General features: G+C 42.7%; 1 protein-coding gene across 1 annotated transcript in view; it reads right to left on the bottom strand.

Annotated features, from left to right (window-relative positions):
* Nucleotides 1–25298, bottom strand: part of ANO2 (anoctamin 2) — a 363933-nt gene that overhangs the window by 65614 nt on the left and 273021 nt on the right. The window contains exons 14-15 of the mRNA XM_055281012.2: nt 16295–16369; nt 3248–3443 (exon numbers count right to left, since the gene is read on the bottom strand). Of these exons, the coding sequence (XP_055136987.2) occupies nt 3248–3443; nt 16295–16369 (271 nt within the window). The remainder of the gene's footprint in view (nt 1–3247; nt 3444–16294; nt 16370–25298) is intronic.

The raw sequence follows: 25298 nt of genomic DNA, 5'->3' as shown, positions 1-25298 counted from the left end.
TTGGCTGGATGGGGATTTCCAAGCTCTCTAGCCCATTGAAAGAGGCTGAGGACAATGGCATAGGCATTAGGCTGTAAAAACCATCCAGACAGAGGGGATGACCAGAGGACAGGAGGAATATGATGAAGGAAGGATCGGGAAATCTTTGTCCAAAAAAGTTCCCTGATACCCACTGCCACACAGTTGGGGGAGGAGAAGGAGCCAGGTCTAGAGCTCAAAGATTCTTTCCACTGGATTCTCAAATTCAGTGGTCCCTCTCTGAGCCCTCTCGGGTACCCAGTCCAAGGTAGACAAGAGCAACGCCCCAGAACAATGCCCGCTGGGGTTCCTGATGGAGACCCAACACACTACTTCAGTACAGATGGTGAGAAACTGACATCAAAGTCACACAAAAGAGATTCACATTTTAGAGGTAGCATCTGAGTCTGAACCTTAGTAAAGTGAGCGTATAATACTTCCTTTGCTGGCCATGCAGTTTTTGTGAAGATGAAATGGAGTTACAAATTTTATTTTAAGTTTAAAAATACTTTATGAGTATCACTCTCAGAGAGAACAAAATGTACTTGTTAGGATTTTATCTCCTTTCCAGGGCACAGACTTTCTTATGGAGTCCTGGACATTGATCTAACAGCCCAGGGTAGCCGCTTTGGTCTGGGCAAGGAGGGTGTGCCAGTAGAAACAGTGAACATAGCTTCACGATGTGAAAGCTCTGTTACAGCCCATTTTATTTATGGCTTTAAACAGAAGAGTTAAGGCCCCGCCTTGCATATGGGAAGTACTCACTAAATACTTTTCTATTGTTTTCTATTGTTGCCAACTCTATTTGTCTTTCATGTTTATCACTATCTAGAGCAATGCAAGAAAAGTGAGCTAATGTAACATAAATGAACAGGAAGAAGAAAGGTCTACATCACCACTGACTTCCTGTCCCTCTTTACCCTACTTCCTGCCCACACACTCAGCAATACCCTTTACACTGGATCTCCTACCTCTCCCTATTCTGTCACATCCTATTTCCCTGCTAAGTAATTTTGCAGACAGCTCCCGTCATGCCACGCTCTTGAAAAAAATCTTCAGTGTTGCTAGATCAGGACCACATGGGGCGGGTGGGGGACATTTATTTCTACTCCTGGTGTTTCCTCCATGCAATGGGAGTGTAATTAGTTGTAATGCCTCAGCTCATTTTCCCCCAGCTCAACCATTTCTCCTCTTGGGTGAGAGAAGGAGGAGTAGCTTATCTTATTGTTGAGTCTAGAAGAGGACGCTGGCATTCCTTGCCTAGCCTCTTTTTCTGCCCTTCTTTGGAGGGCAGCAAAGGGCCTGCAGGAAGCAGGTGTTCTTCTATGCCTCTCCAAGTTCTAAGTTCATAGGGCTGGCCCATCCACCGCTGCCTGCCATGGAGAGAGAATGTCTATTTGGCTCTCTTCCTAAGCTACTACCTCCCATGTAGCCTTTCTCAGTTTTACAGCTGATATTTTGGCTTTGTCTACTCTTGCCACAATCTAATTTCTCAGCTGGTTCAGTAATCAGGCCAGGAAGATGGTACTGTTTATGGCTGAATGCCCCTCGGAACTCCAGCAAACACTTTTCCATTGTCTATGAAAAAAATCGGAGTCCTCAGCCTGGCATTTTAGATTTTCCATCAAAAAGCAAAACAAAACAAAAAAACACGTGCTGGTCAACTCCGTCGGCCCAGTTTCCCACTCCATCGTGCCCTGGATGTGCCCTGGACGTACAGCCCCGGCACTGGGCTCCCCTGGCAGCCTGTGCATGCTTCATGCTTTCTTTCTCCCATACGCTGAGCTCAGCTCCTGCTCCACTGGTGTTTAGCTTGACCAAGACTCTCCCAACCACCCAAGTGGCTCATTTGCCACTTTCCTGCATGCCTTTCCTGACCCCAGGGATCTGATCCCTCCCTTCAGTGCCGTGTTTCTCACTTGGTTTCCTTTGCCAGGAATCTTCCTCTCCTCCTGCCCATCCCCTCCTCCTGCCCATCCCCTCCTCCCTATACGCATGCCTGTCTGACTCTCACTTATCTCTGGGCTCTCCAGTTAAATGCCTCTCCCTCCAAAGCCTCCTGAGTCCCCAGGAGTGTTGGATGTTCTTCCGAAGTGCTTCCATAGAATCCTGTCTATCATTAAATATGCTGAATTAAAATTCTCTGCTTATTTTTCTCAAGATGCTTATGAAGAAACACAGATAACATTCATAAATATGCACATGCCTGGAAAGAGCAGAGCTGCCCCTGAGGATGGTAAGCTGCCGATAGCAACACAGAAGTCAAAGCAAAGTGCTCACCATGGGTAGTGTTACAGTAGAGGCCAAGCAGGGGAAAGGCACAGACAGAGCAACTTTCCGGAATTCTCCAGTCATCAGGAGAAGGCTCTTGAGGAGGTGGTTATCCTATCAAGGGTCCATGAATTAAAGGCATCATACATACCATGAATGCAACCTCCGTATGAGGTTAACAAGAAGCTGGGACTCCTCGTCACTAGGGTCAGAGAGGGAAGTCCCTACATTCAGAGAGGGAAGGGATGAATCCAGGCCACCCAGAATAAATACAATGGGACAGGGTCTTGACTGTCAGCCTCCCCCATCCAATAAGCATGAATGCCAAATGCCAAGATGTGGTGCTCGGGCAACAGCGGCTTGCAGCTCAAATGACACGTCTGAATATTGAGGCCATTGCATTTTTCTCACTGGCTTGAAGCTTGGGAAGTCTGATATGCCTCTTTGAAGTCTACTCGGTGCCTGGGGAATGTGTGGATTTTCTGGGGCCTCTGACAATACGGGGATAGACGAGACCAATAAAACCCTCTTGGGCTCAAGTATCAAGAGGTTTTCCTCAACTTCATAGATGCTGCTGGGAAAATGAGAGCTAAAGCTCTGTAATTTTTAACAGGAAGTCTTGAGTCTGCCTTGCTTCCCAGGTTAGGCTAAAAAGAACAGACCCCACAATTTATCCTTAGGGGACAGTGAGTGTGTCCTGTCATATGAGGCAATCAACACAGGCCAGAGGACTTGATCAAGAACGTTACAGGAAGGATTCCCACCTTTAGAGAAAGCCCTTTGACAGCCCTACGAATACACACACATTGCACTTCCCCATTCTTCTAATTAAAATGCACTGTACAAAGCATCCTGTCCGTGTCCCATTTTTTAAATTTTGGGTCATTATCACCAAAAGCCTTGCACACATTGACTTAAAGAGGGCCTAGGACAGACAGAAGGCTCGGTGACACAGTACCAATTTTGGTGAGCCACTTGGCCACAGCGCCGTAGATCTCGTCCAGGATGAGGATGACCACGAGGTTGATGATGACCGCTGTTGCTGTCACTGTCACCCGGACATTGGAGCGTGTAGCCTTATTGAGAGACAGAGCGGCTGCAGTTGTTATTCGATACACAATCACCCCAAAGACGATTGAGAATGTCAGGGCAATCTGTTTGGGGAAAACAGAGAGAAGTTCACATCAGCAGGCAGTTACTGAGCACCTACCATTTGCTGTTATCAGATATTATTAATCTGGAATCTTTTGTTGGGTAACAAGGGATTCCAGATATTATTAGTCTGGAATATTTGGGTGGGTAACAAATTTTTAGGCAGAGTTCTGAGTGGAGGTGCATTTTCCAGGGGAGAATGTCTTAATTTTTGTCAGACTCCAAATGATTTATCACACACACACACAATAAGGATGAACATGCTGGACCCTGTGGAGTGTTCAACACACACGATGCAATTTCTTTCATTAGGGAGCTTTTGATCTTCTAAAGAGATAACACGAACTCCTTTTAAATAAACCATAGTAAATAATGCCCAAGAATGTATTAACTGCTAAATGAAGAGTATAATTGCTGAAGGAACTCCAAGTACACGGGAGAAAGTAAATTTGAGTGGTCAGGGAATAGTTTGTGGAGACAGTGGGATTTAAAATGGAGTTTTCATAAGAAGAAATAGAAAGCCATTGAAGGTACCTGAGTTGAGAAGGGATGAGTTACAGCTTGATAAGTAGAGGCAAGAAGGCTGCTCAAAGGAGAAAAGAGGGAATACATCAGGAGTGAGATTTTAGGAATCTCAGTCCTCAAGATGAACAAAATATCACTGTAAGATTTCTCTACTAGGTGACTTGAAATGGAGGACTCAGATTCCTCATTTGGTACAGAAATGTCTAGCTGCTGTGCTCCAAAAGGAGGGTTACAGCCATGTGACCTCTAAGGGTTCCCCTCATTTCCTCTCTCTAGAACCTAAGAATAATAAGGGACTCTCTTAGACCTAGATCTGCCCAACAGCCCCTCTTCCTTCTTCTGTCCCCACATCCCCTCCTGTCCCCATTGCAACCAAGGAAGGATCATTTCCAGGAAGCACAGGATGCTATGAGAAGAAAGTGCCCTGAGTAAGCCTCTTAGAGGGGACAGAAGAAGGAAAGACAACTGCTAGGTGCATGGCCCGCTCACAGTAAATTCTACTTTGCTTCAGTCAAGACTTCTTCAAGAAAGAAGCCTTCCTTCTTAGGACTCTTTCTGTAAAGGAAACTGTTCAGGTCCTATTTCCTCTGCAGGACAGAGAATGGGCAATGGCTATGAAGGACTAAATAGAAAACGTGGGGAGAGAAAACGGCAGGTGGAAGGCTCCCTGAAAAAATAAGCTGTGCTGGACTACACACACACACACACACACACACACTGTGCTGGACTAAACACACATACACACCGGGAGGGAGGCAGGAAGGAGGGGTTAAGAGGAGGGGAGGAGAGGCACAGGAGGAAAGGGGAGGGGAGGTGGGGGCCTCTGGCTTGGGCGGTGCTTTGCAAGCGGTGTGAATGACACTCTAGTGGCTTGCCAATGGGTTGCAGATGTGTCCAGGTATGGATGTTTTCAGACCTCTGGGGGATACCTGGGGTGTGCTGGTGGCAGACTCAGCTCTTTATCCTGGTGGGCTTCAAAAAATACCAGTAATTGCCCTATGGGCCATGTTGTGAAAAAGAAGCCCTTGGTAAGGAAGGCAGAAAGGTGGCGTTCTCTGGGTAGAGGAAGGCTGTGTGTGTTTGGGTGTGTGTGGGTGTGGGGAGAGGAGAGGTTAGATGGGAAAAACACTCTGTGTGAGGCCCCTCTTCTGCTGCAGGGTGGGGGTGGGGAGCAGCAGAAACACCAGCTTCCAGGACTAAGTAGGGACTACTACCGTGTAACTGGGAAAACCTGGACATGACATCACCCCTCTCCAACGATGTAGACATTTTCACTTCCCATTCCTCTGGGATTGTCACTGCCAGACAGTAAGGGCCTAGAAAATGTGGTGTGAGATTCTTTTCCCCAAAAATCACTTTTGCAGTGAAGACCAGTGATGAAAGTATTGCTGAGGCTGGGGAGGTGAGGGTATCGAGGAGTGAGTGAATGTGTGTGTGTGTGCGCGCGTGTGTGTGTGTGCATGTGTGCGTATTTGGGGTTGGGACTGGGAGACGGACTAGGGGAAAAAAACAACGGCAAAAACATCCTTTGTTTAGGGTCTTGTGGGAGGGACATGAAGGAAGATGTGGGGAGAAGATCAGCTTCTGTTCTTCTCTAAGAGGCCCAGCTGCTAAACTAGAGAAGGAAGAACACTCTTTGCTACTCAAAATGTGGTCCAAGGACCAGCTGCATCAGCTGGAAGCTTGATTGAAATGCAGAATCTCAAGCACAACTCCAGACCTACTGACCTGGAACCTGCATTTTAACAGAATTCTTTTTCAAATTCAAGGAGCACTGTTCCACTTATCTAGAAAAGCCTTCTTTCCCACCCTCCCTTCCTCCCTAGCCCCACCCCTGGCACACCTCACTTCAGCTCTCTGGTTCTTTGCAGGTTTACCTTCTCTGGTCTTAATTTCCTATCCCACTATAGAAATCAAGCTCTGAATCTCTCGTTTGGTGTTTCCCAGAGCATCTCAAGATTCACAGAACTTTCGAGCTGTAAGAACTTGCAGAGCACCAACCCAGTCACGTGACCATTTTGGAGCTGAAGAAACGGGTATGGAAAAGTGATGCGATTTGCTGAAGTCCACAAGGTGTGGACTACAACCCTACTCTTCTGGATCATGGTAGAAATTTTTAAATCTTAGCATTTAGGAATCATCTATGTATAGTCTTTAGTCTCATACGTAAGGAAACTGAAGCCCAAGGCAACAATGTGATTAATCCAAGGTCTGGAGGGTGTATGATAGAGCTGAGATGTTAAGGTGATAATATCATCAATACCAGCTGAACCATTTGTGCCTTCTAGATGTCTTTATTCGATGCATATCTTCACTAGCACTGATTCTTTTTTTTTTTTTTTTTTTTTTATTTGAGACGGAGTCTTGCTCTATCACCCAGGCTGGAGTGCAATGTCGTGATCTCGGCTCACTGCAAGCTCCACCTCCCAGGTTCATGCCATTCTCCTGCCTCAGCCTCCCAAGTAGCTGGGGCTACAGGCACCCGCCACCACTCCCAGCTAATTTTTTGTATTTTTAGTAGAGACGGGGTTTCACCATGTTAGCCAGGATGGTCTCGATCTCCTGACCTCATGATCTGCCCGCCTTGGCCTTCCAGCACTGATTCTTTTAACTACCATGCAAGATATGCCTTTAATAGATGAGATTTAATAATGATTTAGGATTTGAACCCTGCTCCATGGTTCCAAAGTCTACAATCCCATCCTGACATTAGAACCCCGGTTTTCCAGCACTAAATCCAGTACTATTTCCACCACCTGTGGTTACATTACTGATTTTCTTTTTCTTTTTCTTGTTTGAGATAGAGTTTCACTCTTGTTGCCCAGGCTGGAGTGCAATGGTGTGATCTCGGCTCACCGCAACCTCTGCCTCCCGGGTTCAAGCGATTCTCCTGCCTCAGCCTCCCAAGTAGCTGGAATTATAGGCATGTGCCACCACGCCTGGATACTTTTGTATTTTTAGTAGAGATGGGGTTTCTCCATGTTGGTCAGGCTGGTCTCCAACTCTTGACCTCAGGTGATCCGCCCACCTCAACCTCCCAAAGTGCTGGGATTACAGGCATGAGCCACCATGCCCAGCCCACATTATTGATTTTCTTTATTAAGTTCAATACATATTTTCTGGCCACTTATTGTGCAAACCACTGCACTGGGTATATTCCATGTTTGTGGTCAATCTCTTCCAACTAGGTCAAAAGGAAGTTTGTCTTTTACCACATTCTGTGCCTTAAGCCACTTCATAGCAGCGCCTCCTGTAGAACTGGTTTGGTAAAGATTTGCTGGTCAGCAGCTCTACAGTACAGCAGTTACAGTAGAGGCCAAGCAGGGGAATGCTTGGCCTCAAAAATGCAATGGCCTCAGGGGATCTGGCTGCCTGGCACATGGTCATTTTATTATGGTTCCTGTTGCTTTTGGTGTTTTAATATCATAACTTTACTTCTGGGGCATAAACAAAATGCAACATAAACCAGGCTACAGAGTCCAGAGTCCTACTTTACATCAAGAGAGAGACAGGAAACAGAGGGGGGCCTATTCACCACCCTCCGAAACTTGCATTCTGAAGCAAAGTTGAGAAAATCATTGCACACATACAACAAAGATGAGCCCAGTAGCAGCTGGATGGAGTCACAGGCCTCCGTTCATGAGCTTCTGGTATGCTCTTAGCAGAGAGCAGGGGGATTAGTCAGAGAAAACTCCACAGAAAAAAGTTTAGGGACAGTTTCCTATGGGAAAGACTTAAAGGAAAGAATAAGAAGGAAGACCTTCCCAGAAAAGGGAAGAGGAGCAAGTAGCAATGCACAAGGCACAAGTAACCTCTGCTGATCCCCAGCATGGCATACAATAGTAGCTCAAGTTAAAAATACAGGCACGTACACACACTAGCAACTTCATCATCGACATAGTACACTGCCTATGACATCCACCTAGTTTATTTACCCATTCGGTCATTCATAAAATGTGTCTTAAGCTTCTCCTTGTGCCAGTCTCAGTTCTAGGTTCCAGTGGAAAAAGGAAACAGAAAGCACTACCCTCACAGAGTGGATCTTCTAGTGGGAAAACATAGACAATAAACTAATAAATAGGTAAAATATGTAGTACCTTCAGCATGAGAAATACCATGGAGACAAAGAAGGCAAACAGGGTATAGGGATCGGTTGCAATTTAAAATAGGGTGGTTGGGAAAGAGACAGGTGAGAATGTGACCTTTTACCAAAGACCTAAAGGAAGGATTTAAGGGAAGGGCGTTTCAGGCAGGCAGTGGCTGACACTGAGTGAGCAAGGGGACGCATGGAGTGGGAGACGGGCAGGCAGCCAGGAGGGGGCCCTGTAATGTGAGGACGTTGGCTTCCACACCTCAGGAGATGGGAAGCCATCAGAGTTCTGAGCAGAGGAGTGATGTTAGTTGGTTTAGGTTTTAAAAGTTAGCATGCTGATGATCCGTCAGGGGCAGTGTGCAAACAGGGAGATCAGTGAAGGGGCTATGGTAAGAATCCAGGCTGTGGAGGAGGATTTCTGATGGTGGACTCCCAATAACCAAGTGTAAGAAAATGACTATCTGGGGCACAGGAGGAAAGCTCAGGCACCTAGCTCTAGAGGAAGGACATCACCTCTGACAATCCCCCCCTTACAAGAAGAAAACAGGAGGGCCCATTCAAAAAGGAAACTTTAGCTGAACACACAGGATTGGCGGAGAGGAAATTCGTCTTTGTCCTGGCCTCTAACACAAGGAGGCAGACGAAATAGCACTGGGGCATTTCTTTTCTCTCATCACCCCATGAAAAGCATTCCCAACTGACTTGGTAGATTGGCATGCCTGAAACCTTCCTAATGCCCATGGTCCTGGCATCTTCTGCCTAGGTTCAAGCACAGGGGTGAAGAAAGGAATGAGATGAGAGATACAGTAGGTGTCTTTCGCTTACCCTAACTTTATCACAGAAAATTACTTGCTTCTAAGCACCACCCTGACCCCTTCATCTCATGCCTCCACCTTGTTCTAGGGTAATGCTAAGTCCTTTTTCTTTAGAAAACGTCAGAGTGAACAGGCAACCTACAGAATGGGAGGAAATTTTTGCAATCTACCCATCTGACAAAGGGCTAATATCCTGAATCTACAAAGAACTTAAACAAATTTACAAGAAAAAAACAACCCCATCAAAAAGTGTGCAAAGGATATGAACAGATACTTCTCAAAAGAAGACACTTATACAGCCAACAGACACATGAAAAAAATGCTCATCATCACTGGTCATCAGAGAAATGCAAATCAAAACCACAATGAGATACCATCTCACACCAGTTAGAATGGCCATCATTAAAAAGTCAGGAAACAACAGATGCTCAGAGGATGTGGAGAAATAGGAACACTTTTACACTGTTGGTGGGAGTGTAAACTAGTTCAACCATTGTGGAAGACAGTGTGGCGATTCCTCAAGGATCTAGAACTAGAAATACCATTTGACCCAGTGATCCCATTACTGAGTATATACCCAAAGGATTATAAATCCATCTACTATAAAGACACATGCACACATATGTTTATTGCGGCACTATTCACAATAGCAAAGACTTGGAACCAACCCAAATATCCATCAGTGATAGACTGGATTAAGAAAATGTGGCACATATACACCATGGAATACTATGCAGCCATAAAAATGGATGAGTTCATGTTCTTTGCAGGGACATGGATGCAGCTGGAAACCATCATTCTGAGCAAACTATCACAAGGGCAGAAAACCAAACACCACATATTCTCACTCATAGGTGGGAACTTAACAATGAGAACACCTGGACACAGGGCGAGAAACATCACACATTGGGGCCTGTTGGGGGGTGGGGGGCAGGGGGAGGGATAGCATTAAGAGAAATACCTAATGTAAATGACAAGTTAATGGGTGCAGCAAAGCAACATGGCGCATGTATACCTAGGTAACAAACCTGCACATTGTGCACATGTACCCTAGAACTTAACACATAATAAAAAATAAAAAATTAAAAAATAAAGAAAACTGGGCTTTTTTTTAAGTGGGAAAAAGAAATGGGGACAAGTTAGTGCCAAATAAGGATTTTAAAAAATCAAATAGGCAGGAAAAATATAATGTATTGTTCAGTCTGGAATACTTTTGAGAGTAAATAAGAAGTGCTATTAATAACTCCCCCTGGTCTGGAAGCTTAAGCTTGGACAAGCTTGAGCACCTGACTGTGAAGGGTGATGTGTAAAAGGGGCTCCCCCCATTCCCACCACTCTGCTCCCAGCTCCTGCCCACATGGTTCAGATCCCGGAACTTGCTGGTGGCAGTTGTGGGACCCCAGGCATAGTGAGATTCTCAATTAGTTATTGGTTCTGATACAGAATCTTGCATTTATATCAAGATTTGGAGTTGGGTGGGGTTGGGAAAGGGAAGATTTTACAAAGGAGAGATAATTATGTATTATTTGTGAACAATAAAAATATTCCCACTTTCCAGTCTAGCTTTAGGAGGTATCAATGGAATTTTAAAAAAAGAAAAAACTTAGAACTTTGGCAAGATGACCCACCATTGACCCAGTTTTTAGTATTTGTTGAATGGTGGGCCAGTGATCTATTTGTTGTTGTTGTTGATGATGATGATGACGACGACGACGATGATGATGATACAGATTTTTCTCTCAGGCAGCAGACAAGCTCCTAGTTTCAGTCCTCTCCTTGCCTGACTTATCAGCGGCATCTGATACAATTGATTGTCCTGCCCCTTTGAAATGCTTTCTTGACTTCTGGGACTCTCTATTCTCCCCTATCCCTTTTGAATTCTCTTTTCTGTCTCCTCCTCATCCTCCCAAACTTCAGCATAGCAGTGTCCTGGGACTTGGTCCTTGGACATTTTCTCTATCTACTCTCATTCCCTTGGTGATCTCGTGCAATCTTATAGCTTTAAACGCCTTCTATAGTGATTAGGTCTCCAGCCTGGATGTCTTCCCTGAACTCCAGACTCATATCCACCATGAAGGCAACTGAGTTAAGGAATAACTGCAGATTTGGGGCTGCTCAGGATAAAAGCCTTAGAGTCATTCTTGACTTCTTTTCAGTTTTGTACCACATGATCAAATTCTTTCAGTCCACCTTCCAAATAGAACCAGCATCTGAACACTCTTCAATCTCACCCCGCCCAGGCCACCGCACTTCTTGCATTATCGCAACAGATTCCTACTTGATGTCCCTCTTCCCACCCTCACCTTTCCACCAGCATTTTCTCACCCCAGCAGCCAGAATGATCCTTTTGAAATGTATGTCAGGTCATGTCACTCCTTGCAAGACCTCCTATTAGGTGTTGTCATCTCACATAGAATTAGCCCATGTCCTTACTGTGGTCTCCAGGGCCCTACCTACAGGGCTCCTCATTACTTCTCTCACTGTGCCCCCCTCTGCACTCCCCACTGCAGAGTGCTCAGCTCCAGCCACACTGTGGCTCTTTCCTGCTGTCCCTCCTGATGCCAGGCATTGCTCCCCTTGGGCTTTTTCTCTTGCTGTTTCCTCTGCCCAGAATGTTCCCCCTAGAATATCCATGTGGCTGGCTCCTCCTCCTCCTCCTGATCCTTGATAAAATGTCATCTTAATGAGAACTTACCTGACCAACCTATTTAATATATGTATTTTGTGTCTTTTTAAATTTTATTGTGAACATGCAGAAAAATCCATTTTACACACAGACACACACACACACACACTGAATAAAACAAACACCAATATAGCCCAGACCAGCACTGCCAGCAGCTCTGCATTCCCCGTACACATACATGATCTCCCATCCCTGCTGCTCCTTTGGATCCAACCACTGTGCAGAATTTTGTGATAATCATTCTCTTGCTCATTTGATAGTTTTAACACCGAGGTATGCATCCTTAAACAATATAGTTGAGTATTGTCTCTGAACTCTCTATGAGTAGAATCAAACTGTATATATTCTTTCATCTTGTTTTTTTACCCTTGATGTTATACATAGCTATTAGTTTGCTCATTTTCATGACTGTGTAGTATTTAATTGTATGAATATGCCTCAATTTATGTATCCATTCTGGTGGTGACAGGCATTTGGACTGTTTCCAGGTTGAGTTATTATAAGCAGGGCTTCCATAGACATTCTTGTACATGTATTTTGCCGCTCATGTACACAAGTTTTTCTAAGACAGATATCCAGGAGTAGAATTTCTGGGCCCCAGGATATATGTACTTTCAGTTTCACTAGATAATGCCAAACTATAGCCAAAGTGTTTTTGTTTTTACAACTTATACTCCGTATAGTAGAGTTTAAGATGCTCTTTTGATCTATATCTTTTCCAACACTTGTTATTGACAGAATTTTGGGCATATATGGTATCTCATTGTGGTTTAAATTAGAATTTCCAGGATTACTAATGCGATTGGGAACTATTTTATAGGCTCATTGGCCATTTGGATTTCCTCTTTTGTGAAGTACATATTCATCTTTTTCCTATTTTGTATTGAATTACTGTTTTCCATGTTTTTTAATTCTTTATATGTTAAGAAAAATTCTTTGAGTTATAGTTGTTGCAAATATATTATCCCATTCTGATAATTTATCTTCTCACAGAGTTCATTAGGTATTTTATGAACTTAAATTCTTAATTCTAATATAGTCAAATTTACCAGCATTTTATTATGGTTGTGCTTTTTGTATCTTGCTCAAGAAATTCTCCCCTACCCCAAGGTCATGGAAATATTTTTTTCTTATATATTTAAAAACTCAATTGTTTTGCCTTTCACAGTCCATCTTTAAAATACACCTAGAATTGATGTTTTTGAGTGGTGTGAATAAGGCCTACTTTTATTTTCTTCTGTATGGACACCCAACTGTTCCAGAAGCACTTACTGAGAAGTTCATTCTTTTCCCCACTTATATGCAATGCCACTTGCATTAATCTGGTTCTTGGTTTTCTATTTTGTTCCATTGGTCTAATTATCTCTTCCCACAAGAATATAACATTATCTTACTTACTGTAGTTTTATAATTAGAGTAACATATCCATCCTTCAAGAGTTCGTTGACTATTCTTAGCTTTGTGCTTCCATATAAATCTTAAAATCAGTTTATCGACTGGACAATCTAAAGACCTTAGAACATTATTGTTCTATTTATTGCCCACCCAACTTACACAGTATTGTTGCATATATTTTAGTTCTATCTTTTTTAACCTCACGAGAATTGGCATTATTATTTTCACAGTCAAGGTTCATATAGGTTTTCTCACATATTTACCACTTTAAAAGCTCTTCATTCCTTCCTAAAACCATGGGCTTCCATATGGGATCACATCCAAGGTACATTCTTAGAATTTCTTTTAATGAGCGATTCAGTTGATAGCAAACTCTCAGTTTTTATTTGTCTATAAATATCTTTATTTTATCCTTATCACTACATGATATTTTTCTTGGGCATAGAATTCTTAGTTAGAAATTGTTTTGTTTTCAGCACATGAAGAGGGCATTTCATTGTATTCTGACTTCCAATGTGCTATAAAATATCAGTTGTAGTCCAAGTGTCTTTCCATTGAAGGTAATTTGCCTTTGGATTTGAAGCTGCTTTTAAGACTTTTCTTGTGCCTTATATATTCTATAATTTCACTATGATGCATCTAGATGCAGATTTATTTTTACTTTTTCTGCCTGGGTTTCACTAGGATTCTTCAATCTCTGGATTGGTGTACTGCATCAAATTAGGAAACCACCAGTCCTTATATCTCATTCATTACCTGTTCTCTTTCAACCTGTCTTCCATATTGCCAATCTTTTGTATTGCTATGCTGTATTATGGATAATTTATTCCAGCCTGTATTGTAGTTTACAAATTCTCTCTTCAGCTTTGTCTAATTTGTTGTTAAGTCTATCCAGGGTTGAGGCAGGAGAATCGCTTGAACCTGGGGGGCAAAGGTTGCAGTGAGCCAAGATCGCACCACTGCACTCCAGCCTGGGTGACAGAATCAGACTCCATCTCAAGAAAAAAAAATCTATCCATGGTCGTGTGTGTGTGAGTGTGTGTGTGTGTGTGTGTGTGTGTGCACACACATATATACACATACATACATGGCATATAAAAATCATATATATAACAATAATATTTTTGTTAATTTCTATATATATTTATTTCTAGCAGAGAGAGGTTTATTGGTTAGTTTTCATTATCTGCTAGATAAATTTCAAAATAGTTTCTTATTCCTTGTGTATATTTTTAAGGTTGCTGTTTTAACCTGTGACTGATATTTTCAATATCTCTGGTCTTTGCTGTCTGTTCCCACTGGTTCTTTCACATGGTGTTTCAACTTCTTGAGTAATTAGGTGTTTTTGACTGTGTTCTCTTCATTGCCCTTGAAAAATTCTTTTAGGTGATTTTTTGAGGCCTGGCATAAATATGCTTCCCTACAGAGACAGCTTGTATTTGCTTCTGCTGGGCACCTGGGAGCCCTACTAGTGTTGGGTTAAGTTCACAACCTGAGGTTCCCTGATCCTCTTATGTGGTGACCCAGGATAGAAAGCCACAGTAGGGATTGCCCTTGGCCACTTCTTAAGCACAGAATTTTGTTTCCCCTTTTCTCCCTTTTCTGCTTAGATCCATAACAATTTTTTTCTGTAGTCTCATAAGTGGGAAAGGGTGTGTATAGTTCAGTTTCATCTTTACTCTGAACATAGCCCTTTGAAGTTCTGATTTAATTTGGTGAGGACATCCTGTTACAATCCCCATTTGGGGCCATCCATCATCCCTAATTTCTATCCTCCCTGCTCCCATAAAACCACCAAAACCAACGCCTAGGTTTGCCGAGATGGGAAAATGTTCTCAAGGTAAAAGCAGCTCTAGTGCCCAGGTATTTGTTTCCTTGATTCCCATTTTCCTTTAGATTTTAGCCTGGTATTACTTCCTATCCTGTCAGCCCTTTGAGGCTTTGAGAAGATTGAAAAATATATTTATCCAATTTTTTTTTTTTGTAAATTTTAGCAAAATAGGATGTTACAAATATCCTAACCTACTACTACTGGAGATAGAAGTCTATTTTACCTATTTTTTAAAATTATTTATTTACTTATTTATTGTCTGCAAATTCTTTTAAGAGAGGGATTATTTTGTTTTGTTTTCTGCTGTATCCCCAGTGTCTAAGAATGGTGTCAAGCACATCGTTTGACTCATTAAATATTGAATGAATAAACTCTTTAACAATAATATGCATATTGCAGGAGGCTTTGAAGTGCTAAATTAACTTTATATCATTACAGCTTAACACACGGCAACTCACCACATACTCTTGAATAAATTCCACATGCCTTGCACTTGCTAAGCAATGAAAAGAAAACAAATTTGGACTTCTAAGCTTTGGCAAGGCACCCATCAACTCTGTACTTCATCTGAAAAATGATGAGTTGAATTGGTGATATCTAAGTTTCCTTCACCTTTTAAATTTCTGAGACAAAAACACAGTTCCTGTACTTAAAGGTCATGATGGCGAAAATAATGGCAGTGGTAACCTCAGGCCAGAGTCAGAGTTACAATTTCCAAACCAATTTTTGGAATAAGTGATCCCTCTTCCACCTGCAACTAATGTGTAGGCCTACTTAGAAATGCTCTGAGCTGTGAATACACACACTCCTTTGTAAAGCAGAACCTCCTATCTTGAATACTGTAAGGAATATTTCCATAAAGAGATATGGGGTATTAGTTACCCTAACTTAGTCCTCTGATTTTTGCCTTCCCCAAGGTCCTCTAGCTTCAGGTACTGCGGTCTAGCCCATGCTAGCAACCCAGAATGAACTGCTACCACTTCATTGATCTAACTCAAATATGAATCACAGGGTTTTCCCTGAGCTTTCCCTGACACAGCTGAGACCATCTGGGTCTTGCAAAAGGGCTGTACCAAACTCTAAGGTAAAGCGCAAGGAAATAAACCCAGCAACTATAGGAAAGCTGAAGAATCACACTTACCAAGCCCAAGCTGGCTATCTCCTGTGGCTTCCAGACTCTGGTCTATCCACAAACGTCAGAGAGAGCCACCCCACAGCCCAAACAGGCTGCTGCAATTGCAGCCGTCTTACCTGATTCCTCCTCCAAATTTTTAGTCTGTCTCAATGCGGAAGCACCATCTTGCAACCCACTAGCTGGAAGTTCCAACTTCTAGCATGGGTGGTCAATGGCCTCACTATAGACAAGATCCTGCCCCTCTACACAGGACTGTGGCTTCCCCTTTACCAGTCTCTCATTATTTCCATAGCAGAATATAATACCCACAGTAGTCACATAACAGCATCTACATGCACGCAGTCACAGGCAAGTGGTCCCTCAAGGAAATTACCATGAACAAGATGGAGGCAAAGTTCATCAGGTAACCTGGGAAACGATCCTTCCAGGTCAGTTTATCTTCATCATCCTGGGGAGAAACGGGAGAGTAGAGACAATCAGGAGGCACAAATAACAGATATTAATTTGCTCTCAATTTGCATATATTTGCATATGATTGATCATTATCACTCTATACAGATATATTTCTAGTCACTGATGCCTTACTCTCCATATCAACAACAGCCCTCCTAATTTTGTAATTTCTAGATAAGTTGGCATAGCCTGGAAAAACTACAGTGAAAAAACAAAATTTGATTTCAGCCTCACACTGGGCTGAATTTCTAGTTCAACCACTTATCAGCTGTGTGATCCTAGATATGTCTCTTATGAACATTTCTGACCTTTTATTTTTTCATCTGTAAATTGGGCACAGTAGTGATACCTGCCCTGCCTACTACACAGGACAGTTTTCTTTGTTTTGTTTGAGTGGGAACCATGTGAATATAGTAAAGCAATGGACAAATGACAGCTACAACCCAACCACAGGGCGGCATCCTATAAATAGATCATCTGCTAAATAAAACATCAACCACTGATCTCAGAGCCTAATAATTGTGCAAATTACCCACAATTTTGTTCCTCAAAGAGGCTACATGTAGCATTATGTGCTCCCCCTCGTCACAAATCCAAACATTTTGAGGCACAGGTTAAGCTGATCCATTCAATCAACTTGGCTGAGAATCCTACCTTTTTCCCCTTGGACTGGGTCCAGTTCAACCAGGTCATCATCCTGGGACAATCGTATCACTAACCAGAGTCATCCTTCAGCATGCTCTGCGGACCCTCATTTGGTGGGGGACAGGGGAGGGGCTGCCAACAGCTATGAATGGTAAACAGCTCTGCTAATTAAACAGCTCTGCTGTATAAATTTAGTTCAGGCACTTGATTTCTCTGAGCTGCAGTTCTATAAAATTAGAATTGATACAGCTGTCTTGCCTACCACACAAGGTAGCTGGGAAGACCATCTGAAGCCGTGTTTGGGAAGGTGCCGAGAATATGGCAGGGCACTCCCTGCCAGTAAGGCAAGAATCCAGGAGTACTTCCGCAAGGTGTCTGAATGGGGCTCAGCGGTGAGCACTCCAGGGCTCCCGCTCTCTCTCCTCTCCCCTCCTCACCACTGATAGTCAGAACACACCTGATTTGGTGCTAGCAACAGTGCCATCTAGCCCTTGAAAGCTTGTACTGTAAGCGAAGGATGTCCTTATACTAAAAGATTTCTTTCTAAAAATCCCTCTAGGGCCCACTGCGTTGATCTTGGTGCCAGGCACAGTGGGAGACAGAAGAAAATTGACACGATCACTAATCCTGGGGGGTTCACAGGCTAAGGAAACAGGGATGACACCCACACACCGAAAGGTTTAAGAATCCCTGGTCAGTTTGGGAGTGAGGGTTATCTTGGGAGCGAGCCTGAAGGGATCTGAGAAGAGGAAAATTCTCAGTGCATGCGTGGAACTGAGCAATGGGTCGAGTTGGCTTAATAAATTGTGGTAGAAATGAGAGTTACAGCTGAATTCACTTAGTAATTAGCACTTGCATTTACAGATTATGTAAACAAGCAATAGATTCAGGTTTACACAGACTTAGTGATAGAATCCGGTTGCTAGACTCTTAGCCCAACAGGCTTTCCATCACACAATGAGAAAAAGGTAACTACATCTTGTGGCCATTCTGAAGAAATAGGAACATACGAACGTATTTCTGATGGGATTGGAACAAGACTCATTCATATTCTTCTAAATTAGGGCAAACATCAAGAGGGAGTAGAGCTTCTTTCATTTTCCTTCAGTATCAATTCTTCGTTTCACTCACACACTAACGTTTTCCTTAAGGGTAATTTTTTGGGGGTGGGGATGGAGTCTCACTCTATTGTCCAGGCTAGAGTGCAGTGGTATGATCTTGGCTCACTGCAAACTCCGCCTCCCAGGTTCAAGTGATTCTCCTGTCTCAGCCTCCCGACTAGCTGGGACTACAGGCACATGCCACCATGCCCCCAGCTAAGAGTGTGTGTGTGTGTGTGTGTGTGTGTGTGTGTGTGTGTGTGTGTGTGTGTGTGTGTATTTTTAGTAAAGACGGGATTTCACCGTGTTAGCCAGGATGGTCTTGATCTCCTGACCTCGTGATCTGATCCGCCCGCCTTGGCCTCCCAAAGTGCTGGGATTACAGGCGTGAGCTACTGCACCCAGCCACCTAAGTGTATTTTTAAAAGATTTTTCTTTAAGTTGTTGACAAGGAAAACCGAGAATGGGCCGACGAATGATAACTAACTCAATAGGGATTCTGAAGAGAAATTTGAGGGGCCAGGGAGGGACTTTTCCTGAGCCATCCCCGGAGTCTTGGTTGAGTCCTACTCAACAAACACAGTCTGAACAGTGCCAATGGGCCAGGCTCTGTGCTAGATACTGAGGACACGCTGAGGAGAAGGTTCAGCTCTGCCCAGGAGGAGCTCAGAGGCCACCAAGGAAACAAGGAAAAGCACTTCTAAGCTAAATCTGATTAGGAAGGTGGCATTACTATTTTGCATAAAAATGAGACATAACTAAAAAGCAACCCAATTAAATGTCCTCTCAAAGCAACTTAAAGAAAAAATGCTCATTTTGATATAACATTCTAGTGTGTGTTGAAAAATCACCCCTTCTCATGTTTACATTGGTGATCTCTTTTTTCTGGAAGTCACAGCTCCCAACACACACACAGCGCTCATGCATTCAGACACTCTCCCAACATAAGAAGCCAAGAGAAACTCAAAGATTGCACCGCTGCCTGCCAAGCTCCCAAAGTCACTAGTAAAGACGACAGTGAGTAAAGTAGTCTTTACTTATAATAATCTGGCTCTAATAATAGAAGCCAATTAAAACTCTCCATTCACAGATACATTAACAATATGAAGACTTGCAGCAAAATATCCTTAACTTAAACACACTCTGCTTAAAAATCCTATAGCCAGCATATAAGACAGTACAAACAGAAGTAGGCTTGGAACCAGGACATCCAAGTTCTGAACTCTTCGCTCTGGTACTTCTTAGGTGAGTGACCTTGGGAAATTCCCAGATCATCAGCTTATCTGTAAAATAATTTATGTGCCCTATCTGTAAAATACAGTTATATCTATCACATCAAATTACCATGCATTTAAAATTACCCAACCTATGAAGCAGGTCAAGAGAGTGCAGGCACACAGAGGTATGAGAATTCTTAGCACCCCTCTCTCCTTTTAAAATGGAAATAACACTTGTCCCACCTAAGTGTCCCAGGTATTGTGTGGATCACATGAGTGCATGCATATGAGAGAGCTTTGTAAACTGGAAGGCTCATAAAAGTAAGGTCTAACCAGCTTCATGATTATATCAAAAGCAGGTGACTATAAAGCACTTAGCTAATGCAATCATTGTTAAGACAGGAGCCTAGCTGTCCTCTGTGCTAGCTTCTTTGTCTCAGCTCTTTGTGTCTATGTCCCTTGATGATGGCTCCCATTTTGAGCCTCCAGACAGCAAGTAGCACAGTAATAAAACCACATAAGTGCCCTTTTGGCAAGCTAAACATTTGGAAATGAAATCACTGAAAAGGCAATAGGTGAGAGTGCTATTTAAACAAATCCCCTGGAGAATAATTTTGTAAAGTGGCAATCATCCTTGAGTTGTTTTCTTCTTTTCTTTTTTTTTTTCTTTTTCTTTTTTTAGAGACAAAGTCTCACTCTGCCATCCAGGCTGGAGTGCAGTTGCACGATCATAGCTCACTGCAACCTTGAACTCCTGGGCTCAAGTGATCCTCCTGCCTCAGCCTCCAGATTAGCTGAAATTATAGGCATAGGGCACCACAGCTGGCTTCATTTTTAATTAAGATATAATTTACACACAGTAAATTTCACCTTCATTAGTGTTTAGTTCTGTAAGTTTTGATAAACATATAGTCATATAACCACAACCACAATCAAGACATAGAACAATACCATCACTTCATCACTTCCCATTATTCTCCCATGTCCCTTTGCAGTCTATCAGCTCCCCCAATCCCCAGAACCTGAAAAGATCTGTTTTATGCCCCTCTGGTTTTATCTTTTCCAAAATGCCATATAAGTGGATTCATAGAGTATGCAGGCTGTTGAGTCTGGCTTCTTTGACTTAGCACAGTGCATTTGAAATTCATCTTGTCCATGTGGTTGCATGTCTTGGTAGTTTGTTCCTTTTTATTGCTGAATAATATTCCACTGTGTGGACGTACCACAGTTCATTTATCCTTTCACTATTTGGGAGATGTTTGAATTGTTTCTAGTTTTTGGCAATTATGAATAAAGCCATTGTAAAAGTGGCTGTGCACTGTTTTTGGTGTGAACATAGGTTTTCATTTCCCTTGGATAATTACCAAGAAATGGAATTACCAAGTCATAGGGTAAGTGTATGTTTGACTTTATAAGAAACTGCCAGACAACTTCCCAAAGTGGGTGTACCATTTTGAATTTCCATTAATAAGATATGGTATTTCCTTCCTCTATTTTCTTTCTTTTATTAAATAAATTGTTCATTTAGAATAGTTTTAGATTTACAGAAAAGCTTCAAAGGAGTTCCCATATACCCTGCACCCAGTTTCTACTATTATATTAGTCAAGTACATTTTTCACAACCAATGAACCGATATTGTACAGTATTATTAAAGTTCATACTTTATCCATATTTTCTTATAAATATAACATAAAATCTGATATTACTTAAATTTAATAATATATCATTTATATTAGTTTTTACCTAATATCCATTTCCTGTTCCACGGTGCCCTCCAAGAAAACACATTATATTTAGTCGCCATGCCCCCTTAGACTCCTCTAAGCTGTGAACGTTTCTCAGACTTTTCTTGTTGGTGGTGACTTTGTTAGTTTTGAGGTGTACTGGTCAAGTATTTTGCAGAATGTCCCTCAACACGGGCTTGTCTGAAGTTTTTCCCATGATTAGACTGAAGTTATGCATTTGGGGGAGGAAGACCACAGAGGGAAGGGGCCATTTTCATCACATCATATCAAGGGTACAGGCTAGAATATGACTGATCACTGATGATGTCAACCTTGATCTCCTGGTGGAGATAATATCTGTCAGATTTTTCTATTGCAAAGTTTTTTTTTTTTTTCTCCTTTCCATACTTTACTCTTCAGAAGAAAGCCACAAAGTGCCCACACTTAAGGAGTGGGAATTACACTCCACCTCTCTGAAGGGGCAGTATCTACAAAGTCTCCTAGGTTTTTAATCCAGTTCATATTTTGAATTTGCTTAAAGAAGGACTGTAAAGAAGAGATACTCAGTCACACCAGTGTGAAACCAGTGCAGGTTACTCCCAACCCTAAAAAGAGAATGAAGACGATAAATGCCAAGTGACCAGGACTGGAGTGGAACTGGGTTTGGGCTTCAAAAGAAGCAGGCTGTGGTCCTCATTCTTTGGGAAGCCCACAAAGGACAGGAAGCCAAATCTTGCCATCCTCACTGGCAGCTTCATTATCATCATCTGCCTCAACCCTCCAGATAATAACAAGAGGGCCAGGAACAGGTCAGACTGGCTTCTATCAAAATGTTCATACATTGACCCTATGTTCTGGCAAATATTTTGGGGGCAGTGGCAAAGAGAAGAGAAATACAATGGATTTGGAAATACAGGACGTGGGCTTCATTCCCTGTCTCCACCTCTTTATAAGCTGAGCAACCTAGGGCATATGGTTCAAATTATCTATGTCCTCAAATCAGCATCTCTAATGGGGTCTAATGGGACAACTGGTAACTTTCCTTACTGAGCACTCAATGAGTATACCACATATGTGACAGTACTTGGAAAATTGTAAGTTCTGTATAATTGTGAGCTGTATTACTCTTCTTTCTATACAGGAGGCATACATTGAACATCAAATATGTACCAGGCATCATGCTAGCACCAGGCACTAGGCATACATAGAAGAACAGCTCACATTGTTGGCCCTAGCTAGTGGCAGAAACCGAGAAAGATGAACACAAATTATGACATGATGTGACATACAAAGTGTCATGGAAACATAGAGGAGGGAGTGACTTCCAGCCCAGAGGATTAAGGAGAGACTTCAATGACTAGGAGACATTTCAACCGTGATTAAAGAATGATTAGAGTTTCCCAGGATGAAAAGGGGGATGAGGGTATTCCAGAGAAAGCACCATATGCAAAAGCATGGAGATACCACAACACAGAGTACGATCAAATGGGTCCGTGTAACGAGAGGTTAGTATTATACACAGCAGCAGGGTTTTAGGTAGATAAGGTTAACTCAGATTCCTGACTACCTGGTAATCTACAGTGCATCTTTCATTATGACATGGAGGATCAAAAATCAGAACAGAATGACACTTCTAACTAGCAGATAGCAAGTCATCTGAGAGTAGGCTAGCAGGGGTCATAGAGGACAAATAATCCAGTTCCTTACTGATCAGATCAGTCCTGAGGCACAGGAGGAGAGGTGACACACCCATGGCTAGTCAGTGACTTCATTCCAGGCAACACCAGAACAGGGCCTCTGATATTTCTGCTCAGTTGTTGAGAAGGCTGTTCCTAACTGGTTCCTTTATAAGGAATGGTTGCTTCTAGATTTTTAATTCTAAATAATATTCAGGGGCCTTTAAAACATGAATTATGTTTTAATGCCATAGCAGTTGATTTATTCTGATGGTGGAAAATATTGAAAGCAATTGCTTACTTGCATTCAGTTCTGTGTACTGTTTGAGGAACGGAGCTGAGGTGCTGTCTGCCTATCACTTCCAAGCCTTTACTCTTCTGTCTATGAGAGCCTCTCCATTGCGGTGCACACCATTCAGCCATAAGGACTTGTACTTTGTGATTATCATCTGCATCACTATCTTCCCCATTCCTGCCATCATCACAAGCAACTGAGATCCAGAAACTGACTTGCTCCTCGATGTCCTAATGTCAACCCTACTTCACTTTGGCCAGCAGCTCTTCACCGCAGTCCAAGTAATGTTGATACTTGGAACTCTTCACTTCCTATTCTTCCACTACTCTTAGTCTCTTATTTACAGTCTGGCTTATCACTCCAGTCACACTAAACATCACACACATGCTCCTGTGCCTGAGTTCATCCAACAGAGCCACATAACAGTGCCTCATACTGAATCAGAGCAGCCATCCCACTTCTCAATAAGATAACGGATTCTGAGTGCCACTGAAAAAATTACACAACTGCATGGATTGGCGTCACTATACAGTCACAACTGGCAACATCAGTTGTGCCCCCGTTGCTGCCTGGCCATACTTTTTTCATTCCTCTATACACCCATCAGTTGTGTCCAAATTGCCCCTCTCTCTATGCAAGTCCCCTATTCTTCTATCCCTTTTCTCCCACTCATTACATAACTTCACTTTTTTATTGGGAAAAAAAAACTCAAGATCATCATGTGAGAATCTCAACTTCTCCTTTTGCCACCTACAATTTTATCTTCGTTTTTTCACATCTGACCTTTCTGTCTCATTTGGAGGGATGTCCCTCCCTCTTGTTGACTGCCAGTCTTTCCGCCTTTCCTTTAAATCTCAGCCTCTCCTCAAGGACTTTGTTCTCCTTTATCTTAAAACTGTTTTCAGACTTTTGCAGGTACCTTCAAAATCATCTGCAGGACTTGTTAAAACAGATTTCTGGGCTCCATTCCCAAAGATTCTGATTCAGTGGCTCTGGAATGGGGCCTGAGAATTTGCATTTTTAATAAGTTTTCAGGTACAGTGAGTGCTGCTGCTGCTGTGCTGCTGCTAGTCAGGGAACTGTATTCACCCTCTTAAACCATTTCCTTCTGTGGGGTATGGCCACCCAGCCTGCAGACACACCAAAAAATAAGAGCCACCACTTTTAAATTGCTTGCAATGTGACTGACAATTGGCTATGTGCCTTAGACATATCCCATTTAATTACTGCAATAACTCGTGAGGTGTGATTATTATTCCCATTCTATAGCCGTAGGACCTGAAGGTTCCAGAAGGTTATGGAACTCATTCACAAGTGAATAAGTGGCAGCTCTGGAATCCAATGTGTGTGAGTCCAGTGCCTTCCTTGTACTCCACAGCCTCTCATGTGGTGCAATGCTCTGTCATCTAAAAAATACATGGACCATGAAGTAGCCAAAATATTGGAAGGAGTCAGAAGAGAGTAGTGTGACTAAAACTCAGGAAGGGACATAGAGGCACAGCTCTTCTTGACAGAGAGATCAAGTAAGTTAAGAACAGCAAGGCATCCATTAGAATTTGCCATTAAGATCATCTGCAACCTTTGTGAGGAAATTTCAAGGGAATAGTGGGAGTAAAACCAACACTGCAGATGATGAGGAAGTGGATGGAAGGTGAGGGGAGAGCAGCTATAGTTTGCTTTCTTAAGAAGTTGGAGGGAACACAGGGTTGCAGTGAGTTTAATAACAGCACTTCCCCATACTCTTTTCCTAGCTAAAAGTGACCACCCACCTGTTGAGGACCCTCAAATTCTTATCACCAGCCCAGATCTCTCTGTTAAGCTCCAAACTCATTTGTCCAACTGCCTAGTGAGCATCTTCAGTGGAATGTCCTAAGCTCAAATGTCCCAAAAAGAATGGATCATCTTGTTCCTTAAACCTTCTTTTTTATCCTAACTCAACCACGTGAACTGAACCATGACCCTTTGAGCGGGCAACACCTGAAACAAAGGCATTCCCTTGGGTTATTTCCTCCCACACACTCACATTTGATCAGCCCCAGGTGTCGTGGGGTCCACTTCTTAAACCTTCTCCTGATCTTCCCCTCCTGTCCATTCGTACTTCTGATGGCTTAGTTCAGGCCCTGCACAGCTGACTCATTCCCCATCCACTGTACCTATTGATTTTCTTGTCTTTCCTCTTCATGAACTGTCAGTTCCAGGAGAGCAGAGGCCATATAGCTGGTGTCTAAGCATAGTGTCAGATACATAGTGCAAGCTCTTTAATTGT

Source organism: Symphalangus syndactylus, chromosome 5, assembly GCF_028878055.3.
Source record: "Symphalangus syndactylus isolate Jambi chromosome 5, NHGRI_mSymSyn1-v2.1_pri, whole genome shotgun sequence".
Taxonomy (NCBI): domain Eukaryota; kingdom Metazoa; phylum Chordata; class Mammalia; order Primates; family Hylobatidae; genus Symphalangus; species Symphalangus syndactylus.
This window is presented reverse-complemented; position numbering and strand designations above follow the sequence as displayed.